Here is a 20884-nt window from a genome sequence, read left to right on the forward strand (position 1 = left end):
GGGTAGTTTCAGGGATGAATTTGGTAGCCAGTTAACAGGTATTTATTAAGTGCTTATTATGTGCCAGGCACTGTGCTAAGCACTGGAAATACAAATACAAGTAGAAAGAAAGATAATCCCTCCCCCCAAGGAGCTTGCATTCTAATGAAGGAAAAATACCAGTAAAAGGAAGTTGAAAAGATGGGAGAGAAGAGGATGGTAGAAGAAGTCCAGAGTGGAACATGGAAGAGGGATGAGACTTGACTGAGTGGGGATTTAGGGAGGAGCCATCCAATCAGAGGGAGAGGCTACTTCCAGTGTGTGAATTATAGGGCCAGATGAGACTTAGAGATGAGGAGCTGGGGCAAGGTAGAGAAATTCCCTGAGTATAGAACTGTTTCGTTTTAAATGTGGGTAGCCTTCAGTTTGAAGAGAGAGGCTTTCCAGACAAAAAGTAAGATTTAAAATACATCATCCCAGGTTTAGCTGCTCCACCCTCCAGCTTCAGTGTTACTGTTTAGCTTTGACCAGTGGTTTGCAGACATTCTGAGGTTGTGGATACATTTGTTTGAGTTTACCTTTTCCAGAATTACAGCCCTTAGTCTTGTGGTTGAGCAGGCCTGGTAGATGATAGAATAGACATCATATAGAGTAGTAGGGGGAGGCAGTGAGTACAGGGAGTGGATCTCTAGGCTTTTGGTCAGGAAACTCTAGATTTTAATCTGGCCTCAGACACTCATTATGAGCTGTGTGACCCTGGGCAAGTCATATATCTTAGTTTTTTTTGTTTGAGTGGGTTGGAATTGACGATCTGGAGCAGGGCTGTCTAACCTTAGGTTTTTATTGAAACAATAGACAATATTTTTTGATTTTCCATTTTAGTGAGATCTCTGCAGTAGCTGGGCTTCATTTACTAAAGCATTTATGTAAATTTCTGCGCTTGTAGGCGGGCCTCATAAATTGCACTGCGGGCCACATGCTTGGACAGCCCTGATCTAGAGAGTCTCTTCCAGCTCTAAATTTATGATCCTAGTATTTCTGTGCCTTCCATTTTAATTTCTTCATCCTCTAAGGCTTTTACTTGAACGTCATGCCCCAGCAATTCCACAACGTATATTTGGAACGTTGCAATTCATTCAAACTTTGTTAGCACTTCCAGATTTTGACAATTTTCAAATATTGGAGAATAGTGCTTAGCACAATGCCTGGTACGGTACGTAGTGGGTGCTTAATAAATATTGATTGATTGACCATTAATTAAGGATGAAATAAGCAGGCGCAAGCATCATACACTGTCATTCTTGCTCTTGCTCTGGTACCCAAGAGACCTGAAGAATCAGTGGAAATAGTAGAATCCAGCAAGGGAGAAGTGAGGGGTAGTACTTTGACTTGATACATTACATTGTCACCCTCCCAGTTTTCATGCAGCATCAATATTCCCATAGTGAAAGGAACATGCTTCTTATTCTCATTACATTTCTGCTTTACTAAATTGTATGGGGCAGCTATGTGGTGAAGTAGATAGAACGCCGGGCCTAGAGTCAGAAGACTCATCTATGAGCTCAGATCCAACCTCAGATACTTAGTAGCTGTGTGGCCCTGGACAGGCTACTTAACCCTGTTTGCCTCAGTTTCCTCATCTATAAAATGATCTGGAGAAGAACATGGCAAGCCACTCCAGTATCTTTGCCAGGAAAACCCCAAGTAGGGTCACGAAGAGTGGGACAGGACTGAAACAACCAAACAACAAAGTACTTGTTGATGAAAGGCTTTGAAAGGGTTCTTTACTGAGAAGATAGAAGCCATCTTACATGAGCTTCTTCTTTTCCCGTATTCTGCAACTGGGACCTCCTCAGCCTCCCGTTCTCCCGTATCGTTCCAGTTTTTGACTGAAGTGGCCCTTTCCAAAAGCCAAGCCTTTGATCCTAATTCTGCTTTCCACTTAAGTCATCCTGTCCTCTCTTGCTAATCTTGAATGTCTTCTTGTGTAATACCTACATGTTTGGGGGTCCTCCAACTTTAAAATCGAAAAAAGTGGGAAAAACCCTTCACTTCTTTGAGCTATTGTCACATCTATTCATACCCATACCCTTTGAATAAATGTACTTATCCTCATTGTCTGCACTTCCCTTTCTCCCATTCATTTCTCATCCCCTTGCAGTCTGAGTTCAGACTCCAGCATTCAACCAAAAATGCTCTCTCCAAAACCAGCCATCTCTTAGTTGGTAAGACTTCTCTCGGGCTTCATTCTTCTTAACATCCCTGAAGCTTTTGACACTATTGAAGACCACCCTTTCAGGAGAGTCTCCAGGTTTGGGTGTGGTGTTGTTTTGTTTTGTTTTACGTTATTTCCTGATTCTTCTCTTTTCTGATTTCTTCCCATTCTCCTTTGCTGGATCCTCACCTGTTTCTTGTCTCACTGTTATAGGTATTCTCTAAGACTTGGTCCTGGGTCCTTTTCTGTCCACCCACTTTTAGTGATTGCATCAGATTTCATAGGGTCACTCATCTCTATGCAGACAAATCCCAAATCTATATATCTAGGTTTAACCTCATCTGATCTATAGTCTCATTGCCAGATTTATGCTGTGCAACTCTATTAGGGGTGTCTTGTGTCCACAACCCAAATTTAGCACATCCAAAATAGAATTCATTATCTTCTTCCTTTCCCCAATTCAACTTGCACCTCCTTCAGACTTTCTTGTTTCTGCTGAGAGCACCGTGATCCATAGAGTCACTCAAGTTTACAAATTCTCTCTCACCTCCTATATCCAATTATTTGTCAAGTCACATCAATTCTATCTCACAACATCCTTCCCATCCTTCCCCTCTTTCCACTCAGATGACTCCTAGCTAACACAGGCCTTCAACCCCTCACCGTGTCTGAACCGTAGTAAGTACTTCTTAATTGGGCTTTTATTCTCTAGTCTTTCTTCCCAATCCATCTTCCACACAGCTACCCAAGTAATATTGTAAAAATTCTCCCTTGCTTAAAAATCTTCAGTGGCCTTTAAAATAAAATAAAAATTCCTGAGTTTAGTATTTAAAGCACTTCATAATCTGGCTCCAGATTACCTTTTTCTTTATTCTGATAATTCTTTTTTAAAATTAAATATTTTTAGCCCCTATTTCTCCCCCATTCTTCTCCTTCCTCTACTTATTGAGAAGGCAAGAAAAACAAAACCCATTACAAATATGTATGGTCACAAAAAAACAAGTTCCCACATTAGCCATGAACAAAAAAAGAAGAAAATATGCTTCAGTCTGCACTCTGTCAGGAGGTAGATGTCATATTTCATAAGTCTTTTGAAATTGTGGTTGGCCATTGTGTTGAGCAGAGTTCATTATCTTTACAATACCACTGTGGTACACATTTGTTACCTGGTTCTGCTCACTTCACGCTCTATCAGTTTACACAAGGCTTCCCAGGTTTTTCCGAAGCCATCTCTTGCATTGTTTCTTACAGCACCATAGTATTCCATCACGTTCATATACCTTAAACTGTTCAGCCATTTCTCAATTGATTTTCCTTCCATCGGTTTCCCATTCTTTGCCATCACAAAAAAAAAAAAAAGCTGCTATAAGTATTTTTGTACATATGAGTCCTTTACCTCTTTGATTTCTTTGGGGCATAGAACTACTTGCTCAACCAAAGGATATGCACAGTTTAATAGCTTTTATGGGCGTAATTTCACATTCTAGCCCACCTTTTTCCATGCTCATATCATGTTGTTCTGCTTCAGATGCTCAACATATCACCCAGCCTGTGCTGTTTGCCATTCCCCTAACTCAGCAGTGCACTTTCCATTTTCATGCTTTTGGAGAGTGCCTCCCCACTCCCCTTGGAATGCGTTCCCTTCCTATCTAATGTTCTTGAGATCCCTGGCTTCCCTTAGGATTAAGTTCATTTGTTAGCATCTGCCTTTTTGACATTTTAATTTTTTTATCCTGAACTTGAACAAATATATAAAATGAGCTCTCTTCATTTATGTTGTAAAGCAAATGAGGATTGTACATGAAATTTTGAGTCCCTTATGTTGACCTTGCTTTTCTTTTTAAGAGTATAATAAAATGGGGCAGCTAGGTGGTGCAGTGAGTAGAGCACAGACCGTGGAGTCAGGAGGACCTGAGTTCAAATGGGGCCTCAGACATTTGACACTCTTACTAGCTGTGTGACCTTGGACAAGTCGCTTAACCCCAATTGCCCTACTCTCCTCCCTCAAAAAAAAAACCAACCAAAAAAAAAGAATATAATAAAACAATTATGTAACTTTTTAAACCTGTCCTGGTTGCCTCTAATACCCTCTGGCTTCCTTTTCATTATCTTTTTTAAAAGGAGGAAACCCTTAAAATTCTTAGCCTTCCATTTCTTTCATCACCATTGGAAAAAATGAAAAAACAAACACTTTGTAGCAAAATTACATAGTCAAGCAAAACAGATCACTTCTTGGGCCATATCAAAAAAAATGGATGTCTTATTCAGCATCCTGAGTACATCCTATTTCTGTCTGGATATTGTCCACTTTTCCAAAACTCCTAGTTCTTTATGTTTGCTCTCATCAAATCATCTTGAATTTCCTTACCTGTTTTCTACTTTGTATTACCCAGTAATCTTCTTGAGAAAGGGGGCTAAAATTTTTTCATTTCTATCTTTGTATCTCTATAGCTAGAGTATTTTTCATATGTGTTTAGTAAATGTTTACATGGTTATATTTGGTCACAGAGTTAAAAGTGATCTCTTTTTTAAAATTGCAGAATATTTAGTTGAGGAAAAATTCACACTGAAATGAAATTTATCCTTCTGTAATAAAAAATTAAAAATTTAGGTTTTTGCTGACTTAGTTTACACACAGTATCAATTTATACATACTTATTAATTGAACATATTTTACCATAAGTTACCATAATCTAGTCTGTTTTTGCTTCCAACTTTATCCAAGAGATATTATAACTAATCAGAGGGATGTTATTCTGAAAGATGAAGAATAAGATGTATTAAATAGATTTTAAATCTCTATTCCAAAATTTCCCAAAGGTGTGTCTTTACCTTTTAGATTGGGGAAATGGGGAAGTGTATTACACAGTCATTTACTCCGATGAACTGGATCCTTATCCTTTTTTTTTCCCCTTCTCCCCAGAAAACAGATACTTCCCAGGAGCCAAAGGTAAGGAGTGTTAGGAAATAGCTTAGAGTCCTCATAGCAAAACTCTTTAGTATTTGCAGTTGTATGTAATACTTAAAAGTGGTTCTAAGTAATGGAGGCCGTGATTTCTAGTGTCTTTGGCCAGTCATCTGGCTCTGTGTATCAGAAGTAAATCACACAGATCTCTGCTTCTTTGGTCTTAGGTAAAAGTATGTTATTTGGTATTTGTTGAGAAAATAGATTTGTTGACGATAATTGTCAATAGGAATGTATAGACTGAAGTCTTAGAACTGCCACTATTTGAGAAGTGTTTGTATTCGAGGAAGAAACTTGAAGTTCTCTGCCGTATGGCTGCTACAACTATTAGAAATGAAAAGAATCATCTTTTTCAAGTAAAATTGGAAATAGAGGGTCAGCTGTAACTAAGGTTTAACTATCTTTCACGTCTGATCCTTCAGTTCAGCCAACATTAATTGAGCATCTACTCCAGACCTGCACAACTTGTAAACTTCTTTGGGCCGCAGATAGTTTAGACTAGAGACAGACTGATGATGGTTGATTGCCTCCGATCATGTGACAAACAGTGCACAGTGGCAACCCTAAATTTTTCATGGGCCACATGTTGTGCAGGCCTGATCTACTGTATGCAAGGAAGTTACTATGCACTACAAAGATGAAAAACACAACTCCAAAGTGCTTACAGTCAGGATATTATATGCATGCATTTAAGTCTATAATGCGTTCGCAATAAGGTATAGTGTGGCAAAGACAAAGAAGAACTTGAAATAAAGTAATCTGGAACATGAGAGGGGAAGAACCCTTTTAGCTGAGGAACACCGTTTCATCTACATATTTATCTGCCCATTCAGGCCCAGGCTAACTGCAGGGTAGGGATAGCAGCACTCAACACCCTGGCAGGCTACATTGACTGGGTAGCCATGAACCACATTACAGCTGAAAACTGCAAACTCCTGGAGATGCTGTGCTTGCTTCTGAATGAACCCGAACTTCAAGTAGGAGCGGCTGAATGTCTCCTAATTGCAGTCAGCAGGAAGGTATGTTGTTTCCTAGTTAACAAATGTTTCTTAAGCATTTATTATGTCCAGGACACTGTACTGGTTACTGGGACTGTGGTGATGAAATAAAGTAGGCTTTGCCCTCAAGGAGCTTACAGCAACCTAATAGGTCACATGAGGTATGTATATAAATATAAAGAATAATAATTCTAATATAATTTCAGAGGAGGTTAGAACCAAGTTCTGTGGGAGACTCAAGTAGGATGAGATATTTTTTCAACTGGGGGTAAAGATATAGGAGGGACATATGAAAGAAATGTCAACTAAGCTCAGCCTTGAAATAGGGAAGAGGTTTCAGCAGAAGGAAATGAGGACAGAAAGATGTCTGTTTTAGTCGTGGTAAAAACAAAAGGATATTAAGAAACAGTATATAATTCCATTTGTTCAGAGTGCTGAGTACAGGAAAACAGGGTAGTATGAGAGCCTGGAAAAGCAGATTTTGGAGGGCTATGACTAGCCATGCTCAGCAATTTGGACTTGATCTCTTAGGCAGTAAAAAGCTATTAAGTGTTCTTCAACAAGAGAATGAAGTGGTAAGAGCTGTGCCTTAGGAAGGTGGTGAGTCAACAGTATAAAGTGTAGGTTAGAATAAAGAAACTAGAGTCAGGATGACCAGTTAGTTTCTTACTGAAAATCCAGGCCGGAGATGAGGAGGACCTCAACTAGGATGTTGGCAGTGGGAGTAGAGAGGAAGGGATTGATTTCAAAGTGAGAATTGACAGATTTGGGCAGTTGATTGGATGTGACTGAGAAGGACATTAAATATAACTACCCTGGGGCTGAATCACTAAAAAGATGATGGTTTCCTCAAGAGGAATAATAAAAAGTAGGTTTTGTAAGGAAGGTGAGTTCAGTTTTAGGCATATGATCTAACTTTTTTTGAGCATAGCACACAACTTTATTTTTATTTTTTACACACACCAAAGCTTAATTAATAAACAGTTAAAGTAAACCATTAAAATGATCAAAGTCTATTCAAGCCTCCAAGTTGATGATGCAGTTTGTTTAAACTGTCTGGATTGCATGAGAAAACAAGCACCAATAGGATTCATTTATATTTCATTTTGTACACATTTGCATTTTAACCTCTTAGAAGCACGTGAACCCGAGCCAGGGTCAGAAGGGACTGCTAAGGTCATATGATCTTGAGGTGTCTGTTGGATTTGAAGGTGGAAAAGCCCAACTATCAAACACAACTGTGGGGTTGTTACTCTCAGCTCTGGAAATGATAGTCATCTGAATACAGGTGATAATTGAAGCTACGGGAGTCAATGTGATACCCCAGGAAAAGTTTATTTAAAGAGAAAGATGGTCAAGGGCAAAGCCTTGGGGGAGTAAACATTCAAGGAGGCAGAGAGAAAAGAGTCAGCAAAGGACACAGAATTGGTCTGATAGAGAATGGATGAGGAAAAATACATGAAGGACAACAGCATGAGAGCATGCAGAGGAGCTTTCTGTCATGCTCCACTCAGATCCCCATCCCCAAACACATCCCAGTGAAGCTTAGAAATGCACCGTTCAGGGAACAATGTTTCACCTCTATGCTCCTCTACCCCCAGGAATCCACAGAGGGACCCCCTTCCCCCAAGTTCTTTGGAGACCTAGGGACAAGCTGGGTTAGGTTGAGGGTAGAATGCAAGCAGCCCTTGACCCTAGGTGCATCCATACAAGCTAGCAGCACGCAGGTGTCCTAATGGCTACAGGAGTCCACCTAGTGAGAGAATCCTCAGCATTCGAAGAGGTCCAGCTGCCACCATAAATGACAGTGGTTTGGAATATGATTTTGTAAAAGGCAAGTGGTGAAGGTTTACAACCAAGAATAGCCTATTCAGCACAACTGAGTGTAATGCTACAGGAGGAGGAAATGAGCTTTTAATGAAATAGAGGATTTCCAAGCATTCTGATAAAAAGATATGAACTGAATCAACATTTTCAAATGGAAATGCAACTGCCAAAAAGGTACACATGTTTATAATGAGTTGTTCACATGTTAATAGATAAGAAACAAAAGTCTTTTCAGAACTCTAGTATCTTTAAGAGTCAGAGAAAAAGGTTGATGTACAGATGATTTTGTTCTTAGGAAAAGACAAAAATGAAAAGTATAAGGGACTATACTGGAGAGGAAAAAAGGAAGGGAATGGAAATCACTTGCATAATAAAGGTGCAGACAATGAAAAATTTGTGGTCATGGAGGAAGGGATGGGAAGGAACAGGCATCGTTTTTTCTGAACCAAAAAAAGAACACAAACACATTTGCATGCACACACATCCCAATACAGAGATGCATTAAATTCAAAAGGGAAACAGGGATAGGTAAGGGAATATTTAAAACTTGAATATCGGAGAAAAACATGAAGCTTGGGGATTAAAAGAAAATCAAAAAGTAAAAATCTGGCAAGGTAGGGCAAGGAAAAGAATTGGAACAGAGAAAATACCTATTTCACATAAAAGATCACAAGTATCAGAAAAACTTTACCACTGTGTAAAGAGCAAAGAAGGAATACACAATTAACAATCATTTGTGAGTGGAGTGAATTCACCTGTAAATTTTTAAGAGAATAGCAGAATGGACTAAAAAGCAGAATCTTAACAATGTTTACAAAAAAACCAAATGAAGTACAAAGAGCAAATGTTGTAGAAATGTTAGGGGTTTTTTGTTTTGTTTTAGTAAGATTGGGATAAAGCCAAGAGTCCATTTTCACTACTATTTCATAGTGCTAGAAGTGATAGTTATTAATAGTAAGAGAGGAAAAAAGAAATTCAGGTGATAAAGGCAAAGAGGTAACAAAACTATAGCTTTTTGCAAATATGATAATTTATTTAGAAAGCCCTAAAATTAACCAAGAAGTTGAAACAAGAAATTGGAATTGAAACGACATATCCACATAAAATTATCAGCATTTAGGTTACCAAGAAAACCCAGCAAGAAGAGTTAAAAAGTGAAATTCCAGGAGCAGCTAGGTGGCATGGTGAGTAGAGCACCAGCCCTGGGGTCAGGAGGACCTGAATTCAAATCCAGCCTCAGACACTTGACGTGCTATAGCTGTGTGACCTTGGGCAAGTCACTTAACCCCAATTGCCTTGCCTTCCCCTCTCAAAAAAGTGAAATGCCACTCAAAATAACTACAGAAGCTATAAAATATTTGGAAGTGTATCCAAAATGCACCCAGGAATTCTGTAAAATCAACCTAGAAAACATTTTGCAGCAATCAAGACTTAAGTAATTAGAGAAGCTAATTGCTCAAGAGAAAATCAAGTCAATATAATAAAGATGACACTATTGCCTGTATTAATTTACAGTGTCAATTACACAGAAATATTTGTATACCGAGAAAACAATCAGTGGAAGTCACATAAAGGAATAAACCGCCAAGAACCTCAAGGGTAATAATGGATCAGGGTTGTCAGTACTCAGTTTCAAACCACTACGGAGCATCAGTCATTAATGCAATGTGATGTTGGTTAGAAAAAATAGAGGCAGATCAGTGGGACAGATGAGGTACAAATCATACAGAGGCACACACAGGAACAGATTATTGGTGTGGTTTGTTCAGTGTGGAGACTCTGGTTATTAGGGGAAGGACTGAGCTGGGGAAGCTGGAGAGTAGTCTGGCAAAAATGAAGTATAGACCAGCATCTCACTGTAAAGCAAAATAAGTTTCAAATGGATACATGACCTAGATATAAAAGGTCATATCATGACACATTAGTGGAAGCAAGAAAAACCTGTTAGGGGAAGAGTTTGTGACTCAGCGAGTGATAGGATCACACAATATAAATGGATAATTTTGATCATATAAAACTTAAGTTCTTGTAAGACTTCTAAATGTAGCAAAAATTAGAAGGGAAGTATAACTGGGGAAAATATTTTGCAATAGATTTCTTCAAGTTATACTAGAAACTGATTCACATGTATAAGACTTAAGAATCTTTCCCTAATCCATAAATGGCCAAAGGATATTAACAGGTAGTTTTCAAAGGAAGAAATCCAAATTTTCAACAACCATATGAAAAATTGCTCTTGTTTCACCAACAAGAGAAATGAACTTTTAAGTCAATATCAAGGTTCCACTTCATACCCATCAGACTAGCAACCAGGAAAAAAAAGGAAAACGACATGTTGGCAGGACTATGTCACGCTACTAGTTTACTGTTGGTGGAACTTTGATTTGAATTGATCCAACCATTCTGGAAAGCAGTTTGGAATATGTGCATTCCTGACCTGGATTCTGCCCTATCAGCCAGCTGGAAAGCTCTACTGCCTGACAGCCACAGAATCATAGGCTCCCTATTGGTCTGAGATTCCTGCCTTGGTTACGCCTCTGCATCCTGGACTAGCGCTAGGAATGAGATCCTTATGTGCCCCTGCTGCAGCATATGTCCCACTCATAGATGTGAGTGTGGCTAGGCTTTGAGGTTTATTTTTCATATTTTGTAATTAGCTCACTATTTGATGAGGAGGTGATGGGAGGGATATTAGTAAAAGAATAAAACACAAAGAATATTTTTGTCATGATACCATTTCAACTTTTTTTTGATAATGTTACCACTGTACAGTGGTAGCTCTAAATATTTTAGTTAACAACTTTTAATAGGATAGCACTGCTAATGATATTACTATTGTTCAGAATGAATGCAGAGTATTTTAGGAACAGAAATGGTAGTACTATGTTAAAGAGAGAAAGGGAGAAGAGTGTTGAGATAAAGAGGTAGAGTTTGGTATTTTGGGAGGTCAAATAATGAGAAAACAAGTGGTGCCAAGATGGCCAAGTGTTAAGAAACAATACAGCCAAACTCTCCTCCATAAAACTCCTCCACACACATCTAAAAAATTCATCAAGCCAAATCCTGATTGGGATGTCCAGAAAAAGTAACAGCATATCATTTGTCCAGCTCAATTCAGCATAGAAATCTGCAGACATTGGGGACAGGGTTCAGTCAGGAATTGCATGTAGATGTGTGGAGTGCTCCAATATGCAAGGACAGGCTGTACACCAGAGGAAGAGGAAAGTCCAGACTCATCACAGGGGGTGTAGAAAGTCAAAGGAGAAATTAATAAAATTGGAAGAAGAAAACCATTGAACTAGGAGCTGGTTTTATGGAAAAAAAAACACAATAAAGTAAAATTAGTTAATTTTATTAAAGTGGGGTGGGGGGCAGCTAGGTGGCACAGTGAGTAGAGCACCAGCCCTGGAGTCAGGAGGACCTGAGTTCAAATCCAGCCTCAGACACTTGACACTAGCTGTGTGACCTTGGGCAAGTCATTTAACCCCAATTGCCCTGCCTTCCCCCCTCCAAAAAAAAAAGAAAGAAAACCAAATTGCCAGTATCAAAAATGAAAAGGCTGAATTCACCACCAAGGAAGATGAAATTAAAGCAATTATAAATTGCCCAGATTAATAGAAGATAAAACAGAATATTTAACCTCATCTTACAAAATAAATTCCTTAAGAGAAAATCCCCAGGGCCAGATGGATTCACAACTGAGTTCTACGAAATATTTAAAGAACAATTCTAGTACTATACAAACTGTGTGGAAAAAGAGGCAGTGTAGTTCCACCAAATTCCTTTTACCCAACAAATATGGTGCTGATAACCTAAACCGATATAAGTGAAAACATAAAGAAAACTATTGACCAATTTCCCTAATGAATATTGATGCAAAAAATTTTTTATAAAATTCTAGCAAGGAGATTACAGCAATATATCACAAATATAATATACTGTGACCAAGTGAGATTTATACCAGGAATACAAGGCTGGTTCAATATTAGTAAAACTGTCAGTATAACTGACCCTATTAATAACAAAACCAATGGAAATCATGATTATCTTAATAGAGAAAAGACTTTTGGTGACATACAACACCTATTACTATGAAAACACTAGAAAGCATAGGAATAAATGGAACTTTCCTTAAAATGAGTTGTATCTGTCTAACAATTATTATTTGTAATGGGGTTAAGCTAGATGCCTTCCCAGTAAAATCAGGGGTAAAGCAAGGGTGTCCATTATTACCACTATTCAATATTTTACTAAAAATGCTAGCTATAACATTAAGAGAAGAAAAAGAAGTTGAAGGAATTAGAATAACTATCATGCTTTGCAGATGATATGATGGTATGCTTAGAGAATTCACTGAAAAACTAGTTGAAATAGCAACTTAAGCAAATTGCAGGATATAAAATAAACCCACATAAATCATCAGCAATAACTAGTGAATATACAATTACCTGCTACCAGCAATTGTCTAGCAATAACTAGTGAATATACAATATTTAGGAGTCTACCTGCTAAGATAAACCCAGAGACTGTATGAACACAATTACAAAACATTTTTCACACAAATAGATCTAAACGGTTGGAAAAATATCAATTGTTCATGAGTACACTTAGTAAATATAATAAAAATGACAATTCTACTTAAATTAATTTCCTTATTTAGTGCTGTACCAATCAAACTACCAAAAGTTACTTTATAGAGCTAGAACAAATATTATCAGAATTCATCTGAAAGAACGAAAGGTCAAGAACATCAAGAGAATTCATGGGAAAAAAAAGTGAAGGAAAGTGGCCTAGCTGTATCAAACTGTATTATAAAATGGAAGTCATCTCAAAACTATCTGGTACTGGCTGAGAAATAGAGTGGTGCATCAGAGGAATAGTTTAGGTATACAAGACTCAGTAGTAAGTGACCATAGTAATCTAGTGTTGGATGAACCCAAAACCCTCAGCTTTTGGGACAAGAACTCACTATTTGACAGGGAAAACTGGAAAATGGTATGGTTTAGACCATATGCCAAGATAAGGTCAAATGGGTACATGATTTACATAAAAGGTGATACCATAAGCAGATTAGGAGAGGAAGGAATCGTTTACCTGTCAGATTTATGGAGAAGGGAAGAGTTTATGACCAAACGAGTTAGAGAGCATTACTAAATATGAAATGAATAATTTTGATTATATTTAAAAGGTTTTGCACAAACAAAACTACTGCAGCCAAGATTAGAAGGAAAGCAGAAAGCTGGGAAGCAATTTTTAGAACAACTTTCTCCGATAAAGTCCTCATTTCTCAAATATATTGAGAACTGCCTCAAATTTGTAAAAATGTGAGTCATTCCCCAATCGATAAATGGTCAAAGGATATGAACAGGCAGTATCAAAGCTATCTATGGTCATGAAAAAAAATGCTCTGAACCACTTCTGATTAGAGAAATGCAAATTAAAACAACTCTGAGGTACCACCTCATACCTATCAGATTAAATTTTGGAGGGGATGTGGAAAAATTGGAACGCTGTTGGTGGAGTGGTAAACTGATTGAACCATTCAGGAGAGCAAATTGGAACTGTGCCTAAAGGGCTTGTAAAACTCTGATCCAGCAATACCACTATTAGGTCTGTGTCCCAAAGAGATCAAAGGGGAAAGAAAGGACCTCTATGTACAAAACTGTTTATAGCAGCTCTTTTTGTGGTGGTAAAGAATTAGAAATTGAGGGGATTCTCATCAATTGGGGAATGGCTGAACAAGTTGTGGTACATAATTGTAATGGAATACTATTGTGCGATAAGAAATGATGAGCAGGCTGATTTCAGAAAAACCTGGGAAGATTTACATGAACTGATGCAAGGTGAAGTGAGCAGAACCAAGAGAATATTGTACACAGAAACGGCAATAGTGCACAATGATCAGCCGTGAATGACTTAGCTATTCTCGACAATACCGAAGAACTTAGGATGAAAAATGCTTTCTACCTCCAGAGAAAGAACTGATGGAGTCTGAGTGCAGATCGAAACATTATTTTTTTTTCTTTTTCTTTTTTTTTGTCTATTTTCTTTTGCAACATGGCTAACATGGAAATACATTTTGCATGACTGCATGTGTATAATCTATATCAGACTGCTTACCGTCTCACGGAATAGGGAGGTGAGGGGGAAAGGGAGAAAATTGGAACTCAAAATTTATTTAAGAAACAATTGTTTTAAAATCATCTTTACTTGTAATTGGGGAAAAAATAAAATATTTTAAATAAAAAAAACAAATGACAGGTCTGGACTGGCAGCTTTGTCACCTACTACTCAATTCTGGGTCATAGACCCAGGGCAAACTTAGAAGGGAATCCGTGCATGAGGTTGGTGTTACCAGATAGGGAGGCCCTGGAAGCCCAGGAGCCAGCAGCAGCGTGGCGTAGAGCCCAGGGGCAGAGCAGAATCTCATTTCCAGCATCCACCTCAGCTTGCAGAGCAGTAACCAGGGCAGGAATCCCAAATCAATGAGGAACCTATGATTCTGTCACTCTGAGGCAGCAGAGCTTTCCAACCAGCTGGTGGGCTGAGTCCAGCTGCTTCTGCTTTTGTTCAGATCTAAACCCAGGTCAAGACCTTGCAGAGTTCAAACCAAGGAGGCAGCAAATCAGACTTCACCCTATATCAAATTGCTCTGGGAACAAAGAAAGCTTCAGGGTCCCCAGCCTGGCCCTGAGATCCCGGGATAATACAACATTCAGTACTCTCAGCAAAGCAACAACAGGACCGGCCCAGACAAGCCTAGCCCTGACATCAGTTTCATAGTCCAAAAGCTGACTGGGAAAAATGGCCAAACTAAAAAAGAATCCTACCATAGAAAAGCTGTCATGGTGACAGGGAAGCTTGACATAAACTCAGAAGAGAGTAATTCCAAAAGATCTACAAGCAAAAGTCAAGGTAGGAAAAAAGAAAGAAAGAAAATATAAGTGTCTCATAGCAGAAGTAATTAACCTGGAAAACAGATTGAGGAGAAAAAAATTTAAGAATCATTAGAGTAGCTGAACACTGTGACCAAATCTAGACATCCTCTTTCAATAAATATTAAAAGAAAACTGCCCAGATCTCTTGAATCAGAGGGCAAAATGGAAATAGAATCTCCCGGTCTCCTAAAAGAGTACCCAATATGAAAATTCCCAGGAACATCTTAGCCAAAATCCAGAGTTTCCAGGTCAAAGAAAAAATATTGCATGCAGCTAGAAAGAGAAAATTCAAGTACTGAGGAGCCACATTCAGGAGCCCATGTGATTTAGCAGCTACTGCTATAAAGTAGTAGAAAATTTGGAATACATTATTACAGAATGTGAAAGACATAAGGGCTCACAACCAAGAATAACTTACCCAGCAAAACTGAGTATAATGCTTCAGGGGGGAAATGAACCTTTAATGAAATTTCCAAACATTTCCGAAAGGATTTTCAGACATTTCTGATGAGAACAATGGTGCATAGAAACTTTGAAGTCCAAACATAGAAGTCCTGAGAAACCTTAAAAAGTAAATATGAATGATCAGTGATAAGGGATAAAACAAGAATAAATTGCTTACGTTCAGATGTGGGGAGATGATGCTTGTGTCTGAATCCTATCATTAACAGGGTTCATAGAGAGTGTCCAAGTTAACAAGGCCCAGGAGTGATTCTGTTATGTCTTGATGATCTATTAAAAAATTAATAGAGAGAAAGAGGAATACACTGATACAGAGAGGAAGGAAAAAGGTTAGGAAAATTATCTCTTCATCAAGATGTACATGTGTAAACATCCGTAAAACAAGAAGGAAGGAGGATAGGAGGGAACAATTGGCACTTGAACCTCCCTCTCATCTAAACTGGTCAAAGGGACAATACACATGCACAGAGAGTTAGGTACAGCAATACATTTCACTTAATTGGGAAATAAAGGTGGGAAGGGGAGATATGAGGGCAGATTAAAGAAGGGATTAGTCCTAAGCAAAAGGAACTCTAAAAATACATAAAAATATTTCTAGCTTTTTTTGATGTGACAAAAAATAGGAATATGAGGAGGTGCCAGTCCGTTGTGGAACAAACACATTAAGGTATATAATTGGAGTACCATTGAGTTTAACTCATCAATGTAATAACCACGATTAATGATGAAACATCCTAGAAATGAAGGATTCAGAATGCAGAACGAAAAATTTGGATGTAGCCAATAAGGAAATTCATTTTCATTGACTATGTTTTTGTCATGTTTTGGGTTGGATTTTTTTTCATTTTGTTCTCAATTGTTTTGGGGTTGGGGTGGTGGTTAGGAAGGAAGCGTTTTGAGGGCTGAAATTCAAGTAAAAGTGGCTATAGTAAATGTAGACTTTTTCCTAAATATTTGGCAACAGATGAGGGGAGGTGATAGTTTGAGGAACATAAATCGAAGAGAAGGTATTTTTAGGCTAGAGGACGCCAGAGCTATGTTTTGTTATGTAGTTTTCCAGGTAAGCTTTAGGAGTTTGACTTTTTTTCTCTTTGAGGCTAACTAAACCTGTCTCCTGCATCCTTAGATGACAGTCAGTTGTCTATTTTGTATATTTCTGTGTCCTCATGGAGGTCAGTTGTCAGAATGTAAACGAACTTTCCAGACTACACTCTACTAATTTTTGCATTTATTACAGCAGCTCTGAACCTTGAAAATTCACTGGTGAGCAGTGCTCGATTTGTTATTAGATATTGATTATATGTTGTCATGTGGGGCCTTAACTGCATCTTAAAAGCTAGTTGTAATGATCTTCTAGTTCTCCTGCTTACCGTGTAGTAGAGTACAGATCTTCAATTTTTAAACCAAATTTTACCATCAACCCAGTACTTAATTTCTTGTTGCATCTGAGAGGCCATGTAACAGTATGTTTTTCTGCAGTTAATATGCACTGAAAGTAGTAGATATCAAGGTTTTGAGGATCTTGATAAGAGGAGTAAATGGTATATTTTGACCTACAACTTTATTTTGACCTAAGTTTCCCTTGATTTTGTCTAGGGTAGGTTGGAAGACCGGAAACCCTTAATGGTCTTGTTTGGAGATGTTGCCATGCATTACATACTCTCCGCTGCTCAGTAAGTATCTTGTCATTATGAACTGAATGTTTCCTAAGGCCATTGTTATAAGTCTCTCCTTATTGGGATACTGCATATCTGAATCCTTCCCACCTTCATATCTATCAGCTCATATACTATGGACAGTATTTTGGGTAAGAAAACAAAGCAGTTCTCAAGGGCAGTGTTCAATACTCTTGGAAAATTAAGTGTTAGAAATAGGTTTCCAGTACCTCTAATTTTTATTACAGTATAGTACCCTTTGGTGTGTGTATTTCTTTCCAAAGTGTCTGTCTTTTCAGGGCTCTTGTATTTTGCATCCTCCATTCCTTCATGATCCATTGGCCTCTTGGTGGCCTTGGTGATTGCTCCAAGGAGCAGTATGTGTTTGTGATTCTGTTTTATAGACCCGTCATATGCTAACAGTCAGGATTGTCTTCAATAACTTTTTCTCCTCTTGTAATACTGGCTTTTACATAAACATTATATGTTATTCTTAAATGATGTAAATTTTATATAATGACTTAAATTTCACCTACCACCTATTTGTGTAGGTAAATATTAGGGTATATTCTTAGATTAGATTTGTGAGAGAGAATCAGCTGGGAATGGAGGGTACCTTACAAATATATTAGACTGCTGATGATAGCTCCCTTTCTTTGAGCCTGGTTTTCTTCCTGAGTTCGAGAGCCCTGTCTCATAGGGGTTCATAAACTAAAAGTGCATACGTATCTAGAAAATGTATAAATGCCTGTGCCTTATGATAGGTCTTCTCTAGTTAAACATTTTATTCCTAATAATTTTTTCCTCATGCAGAATAGTAGTGACTGAAGAGACAGATTGTGTAGCTAGGCTTTTTTTTTTTTTGACACATTTGTTATATCCGTGTTCTGCCTTATTTTTGATTAGTCTGCACAACATTCATAGTCTCATCTCAAATTGTGGCTCTCCAGGACTATTTTCTCTGCTACCATCCAGTTTTATGAAATTCTTGGAGAGTTAAAAAGGTCTTTGAGATCTACATAGTATCATACAACATTCCAGTTTTAATTCCTTGGCCTACTTCTGTGAGGTGGGGGAACTTTTTAAAAAATAATTAATATAACTTAACTGGATTTCACCTAATGTATTTTCCACAAGTGATATTTAAAAGTTGCTTAGTAGAAAACAGAAGTCAGTAGTTAATACTAGAAAATCAGCCTTAGTAAGTCCCTGTTTGTCATAACTTGTAGTCTCTTTTAGGCCAGCGGTTGTCCCGTGATATCAATGGGATGTAATGGGTACAGATTTCACTTTGGTCTGTCAATCACATTAAGTGACTATTAGGTTCAAAACCTTATGCTGGATATCTGTTAGGGTGCAAAAGAAATGGAAGATGCTGATCTTTTCCTTGAAAAGCTCAACTTAGTCGGAAACTTTAAAGATTAAAAACATTTTAAAAACTGGAGAATGTTGTATGTTGTCATAACAATATACAGTAGTAATAATAGCATTTGTGTGGCGCCTCCTGTGTGCCAGGCACTGTGCCAAGCACTTTACAAGCATTAACACAACTCTAATTATTTGGTGGGTGCCGTTGTTATTCCCATGTTGCTATTAAGTGTCTGGGGTGGAATTTGATGTCTGCCCTCACTCCAGGCCCAGTGCTCTACCCGTTGTTCCATCTAACTGCTTCAGATAAGGACATACAGAGAATCAGAAGGAACCGCAGAGGCCTCTGTATAAGATAGTACAAATTAAATGCTTGCTGCTAAGTAAAAAAGTAAGCGGTCAGAACAAAGAATTTGTCTTCTTTTGCACAAGTCACCACCATTAATGCCTCAGAATGGAAGAGCATATGTTGGTCCGAAATCTGCCTCTCTCCAGTTTCCAGCCATTGTTCCTCGTTTTACCCTCTAGGGCCAAGAACAAATTTTGATTCCTCTTCATGGGATAGCCCTTTTGATAGTAGAATAAAGAGATCGTCTGCCCCCTTTAATAGGTCTTCTCTCCAGAAGAAACATCTCTAGTTCCTTCCACTGATCCTCAGATAGCTTGGTCTTCAGCGCCCTCATCTGACTATTCTTTCTCTGAACCTTCTTTGGCTTAACCAATATCCTTTCCAAAATGCAGCAATAACCACAATTAACCAGCTGTCTTCTGATGAACGCAGAAGGCAGGAGCAATATAACCTTGCCTGTTCTTCACCTTTCTTTGTTAACTGTAATCAGAAAAGAATCCTGGGGTCCCATGTCAGAATGCCTGGGTTTCCTCCCTATCAAAAGATAGGGGCTTGAGGTATTGAGAATTTATATTGCCACCATTAAGTCCTACATGACTGAAAAAGAACTTCAGCTCTAGTTAGATATTATCCCTTTGGCATCCTTCACTAATGTAAAATATTATACAGAGACAGAGAGTCTATGGTTTCATCCATGGTCCCTTGCACTTTGTAATTTTCACTTGTCAGCACTTCTCTTCCCAAGGATGTCTCAGTCCTCTCTAGTTATCATCCAGTATTTTTAAGTACAGCTCTATTGTTTGTAGTCCCATCCACCTAATTATCAGTTTTGAATGCAAAAATAGCCAGAATTTTATGACTGTCAAAGTTAGAGAATATAAAGGATGAACTTGTCTTTTGAGAAGTGTGTATATTTAGCAAAATTGCTAATTTCTTTTTCCTTCAATATTTTTGTCTTATCTAAAATATGATTCATATAAGGAGGCAAAAGAAATGGCCACTTTCGTTTATGCTTGAGTAATGAAGAATCCCTCTGTCTAAGCATTGAGTCTTTCCAAACTCAGACCCTATTTCATCTGTTCTCTCTTAGGACTGCTGATGGTGGAGGCCTGGTAGAAAAACACTATGTTTTCTTGAAGAGACTCTGTCAGGTCTTGTGCGCTTTAGGCAGCCAACTGTGTGCTTTACTGGTAAGCATTCTGCAAGAATCACCCTTTGAGCATGCAATGATGCCATCAGGGACAGGGACTTAGAAATTATTTCCCGTGATTTATATGTGGTACTAGCCATTAATCTGAACCTGATATGGGAATATTGTCCTACAAGACTATGTTCATTTCTTTGACTAGAATAGGATTTGAGTTTAGGATTTCTTTTAACTAGTATGTTGCTAATGAACTGATACCATATACAATTGTAATAATGTTATTACATAATTATGCTAATTATGTAATATTATTATATAATTATGTCTTACTAGATGAAATTAAAATTGCTATTCTTCAGGATTATAAAACACAAAGAAATACTTTTCTAAAGCACTAATCACTATAGTATTTCTCTCCTTGTTTGTGGCCTCACTTTTACACAAAAGCCTAATATGTGAAGAGATTTTTTTTTAAGTGAAGTGATATTATTGCCTGTTAACTTGAAAGTGAAAGCTGTAGGATGAACAAGTGTATAAAACTCGTTTTGTGGGAAATGAGGACTTGATGGTTGCTTTTAGACTTCCACGTTGGACTCTAAGACTCAGACATGATTTTATTAATTTTCTTTTCATGATGCATTTTTGTTCTAACTCAGAAGAGGTCAAGATAGATGATCAGAAACAGGTATAGAGAATGAACTGTTGAATAATATGGCTAAATGCTAAGACTTAGCTATGAGAATGAACCAAGCTTGGAAAATTAAGGCTTCATCTGTGTTAAAAGTTTTAAATTTTCTAGTAAAGAATTCATGACCCAACAAGAGATAGAGAGCATTACAAAATGCAAAATGGATAATTTTGATTATGTCAAATTGAAATGTTTTTGTACAAAAAAAAGCCAATGCAACAAGAATTAGGAGGGAAGCAGAAAATTGGGAGAAAATCTTTGCAACTAGTATCTCTGATAAAGGCCTCATCTCT

The 20884-nt window shown here is 37.9% G+C and overlaps 1 protein-coding gene across 3 annotated transcripts in view; it reads left to right on the forward strand.

The window, feature by feature from the left end:
- XPO5 (exportin 5) overlaps positions 1 to 20884 on the forward strand; it is a 66649-nt gene that overhangs the window by 6405 nt on the left and 39360 nt on the right. For 2 of the 3 annotated variants that reach the window (XM_036767489.1, XM_036767487.1), the window contains exons 6-9: positions 5118 to 5144; positions 5993 to 6178; positions 16981 to 17057; positions 19847 to 19946. In XM_036767489.1, coding sequence (XP_036623384.1) covers positions 5118 to 5144; positions 5993 to 6178; positions 16981 to 17057; positions 19847 to 19946 — 390 coding nt within the window. The remainder of the gene's footprint in view (positions 1 to 5117; positions 5145 to 5992; positions 6179 to 16980; positions 17058 to 19846; positions 19947 to 20884) is intronic. The other variant, XM_036767488.1, reaches the window with a different exon arrangement.

The sequence above is a fragment of the Trichosurus vulpecula genome, chromosome 7 (assembly GCF_011100635.1).
Source record: "Trichosurus vulpecula isolate mTriVul1 chromosome 7, mTriVul1.pri, whole genome shotgun sequence".
NCBI lineage: Eukaryota > Metazoa > Chordata > Mammalia > Diprotodontia > Phalangeridae > Trichosurus > Trichosurus vulpecula.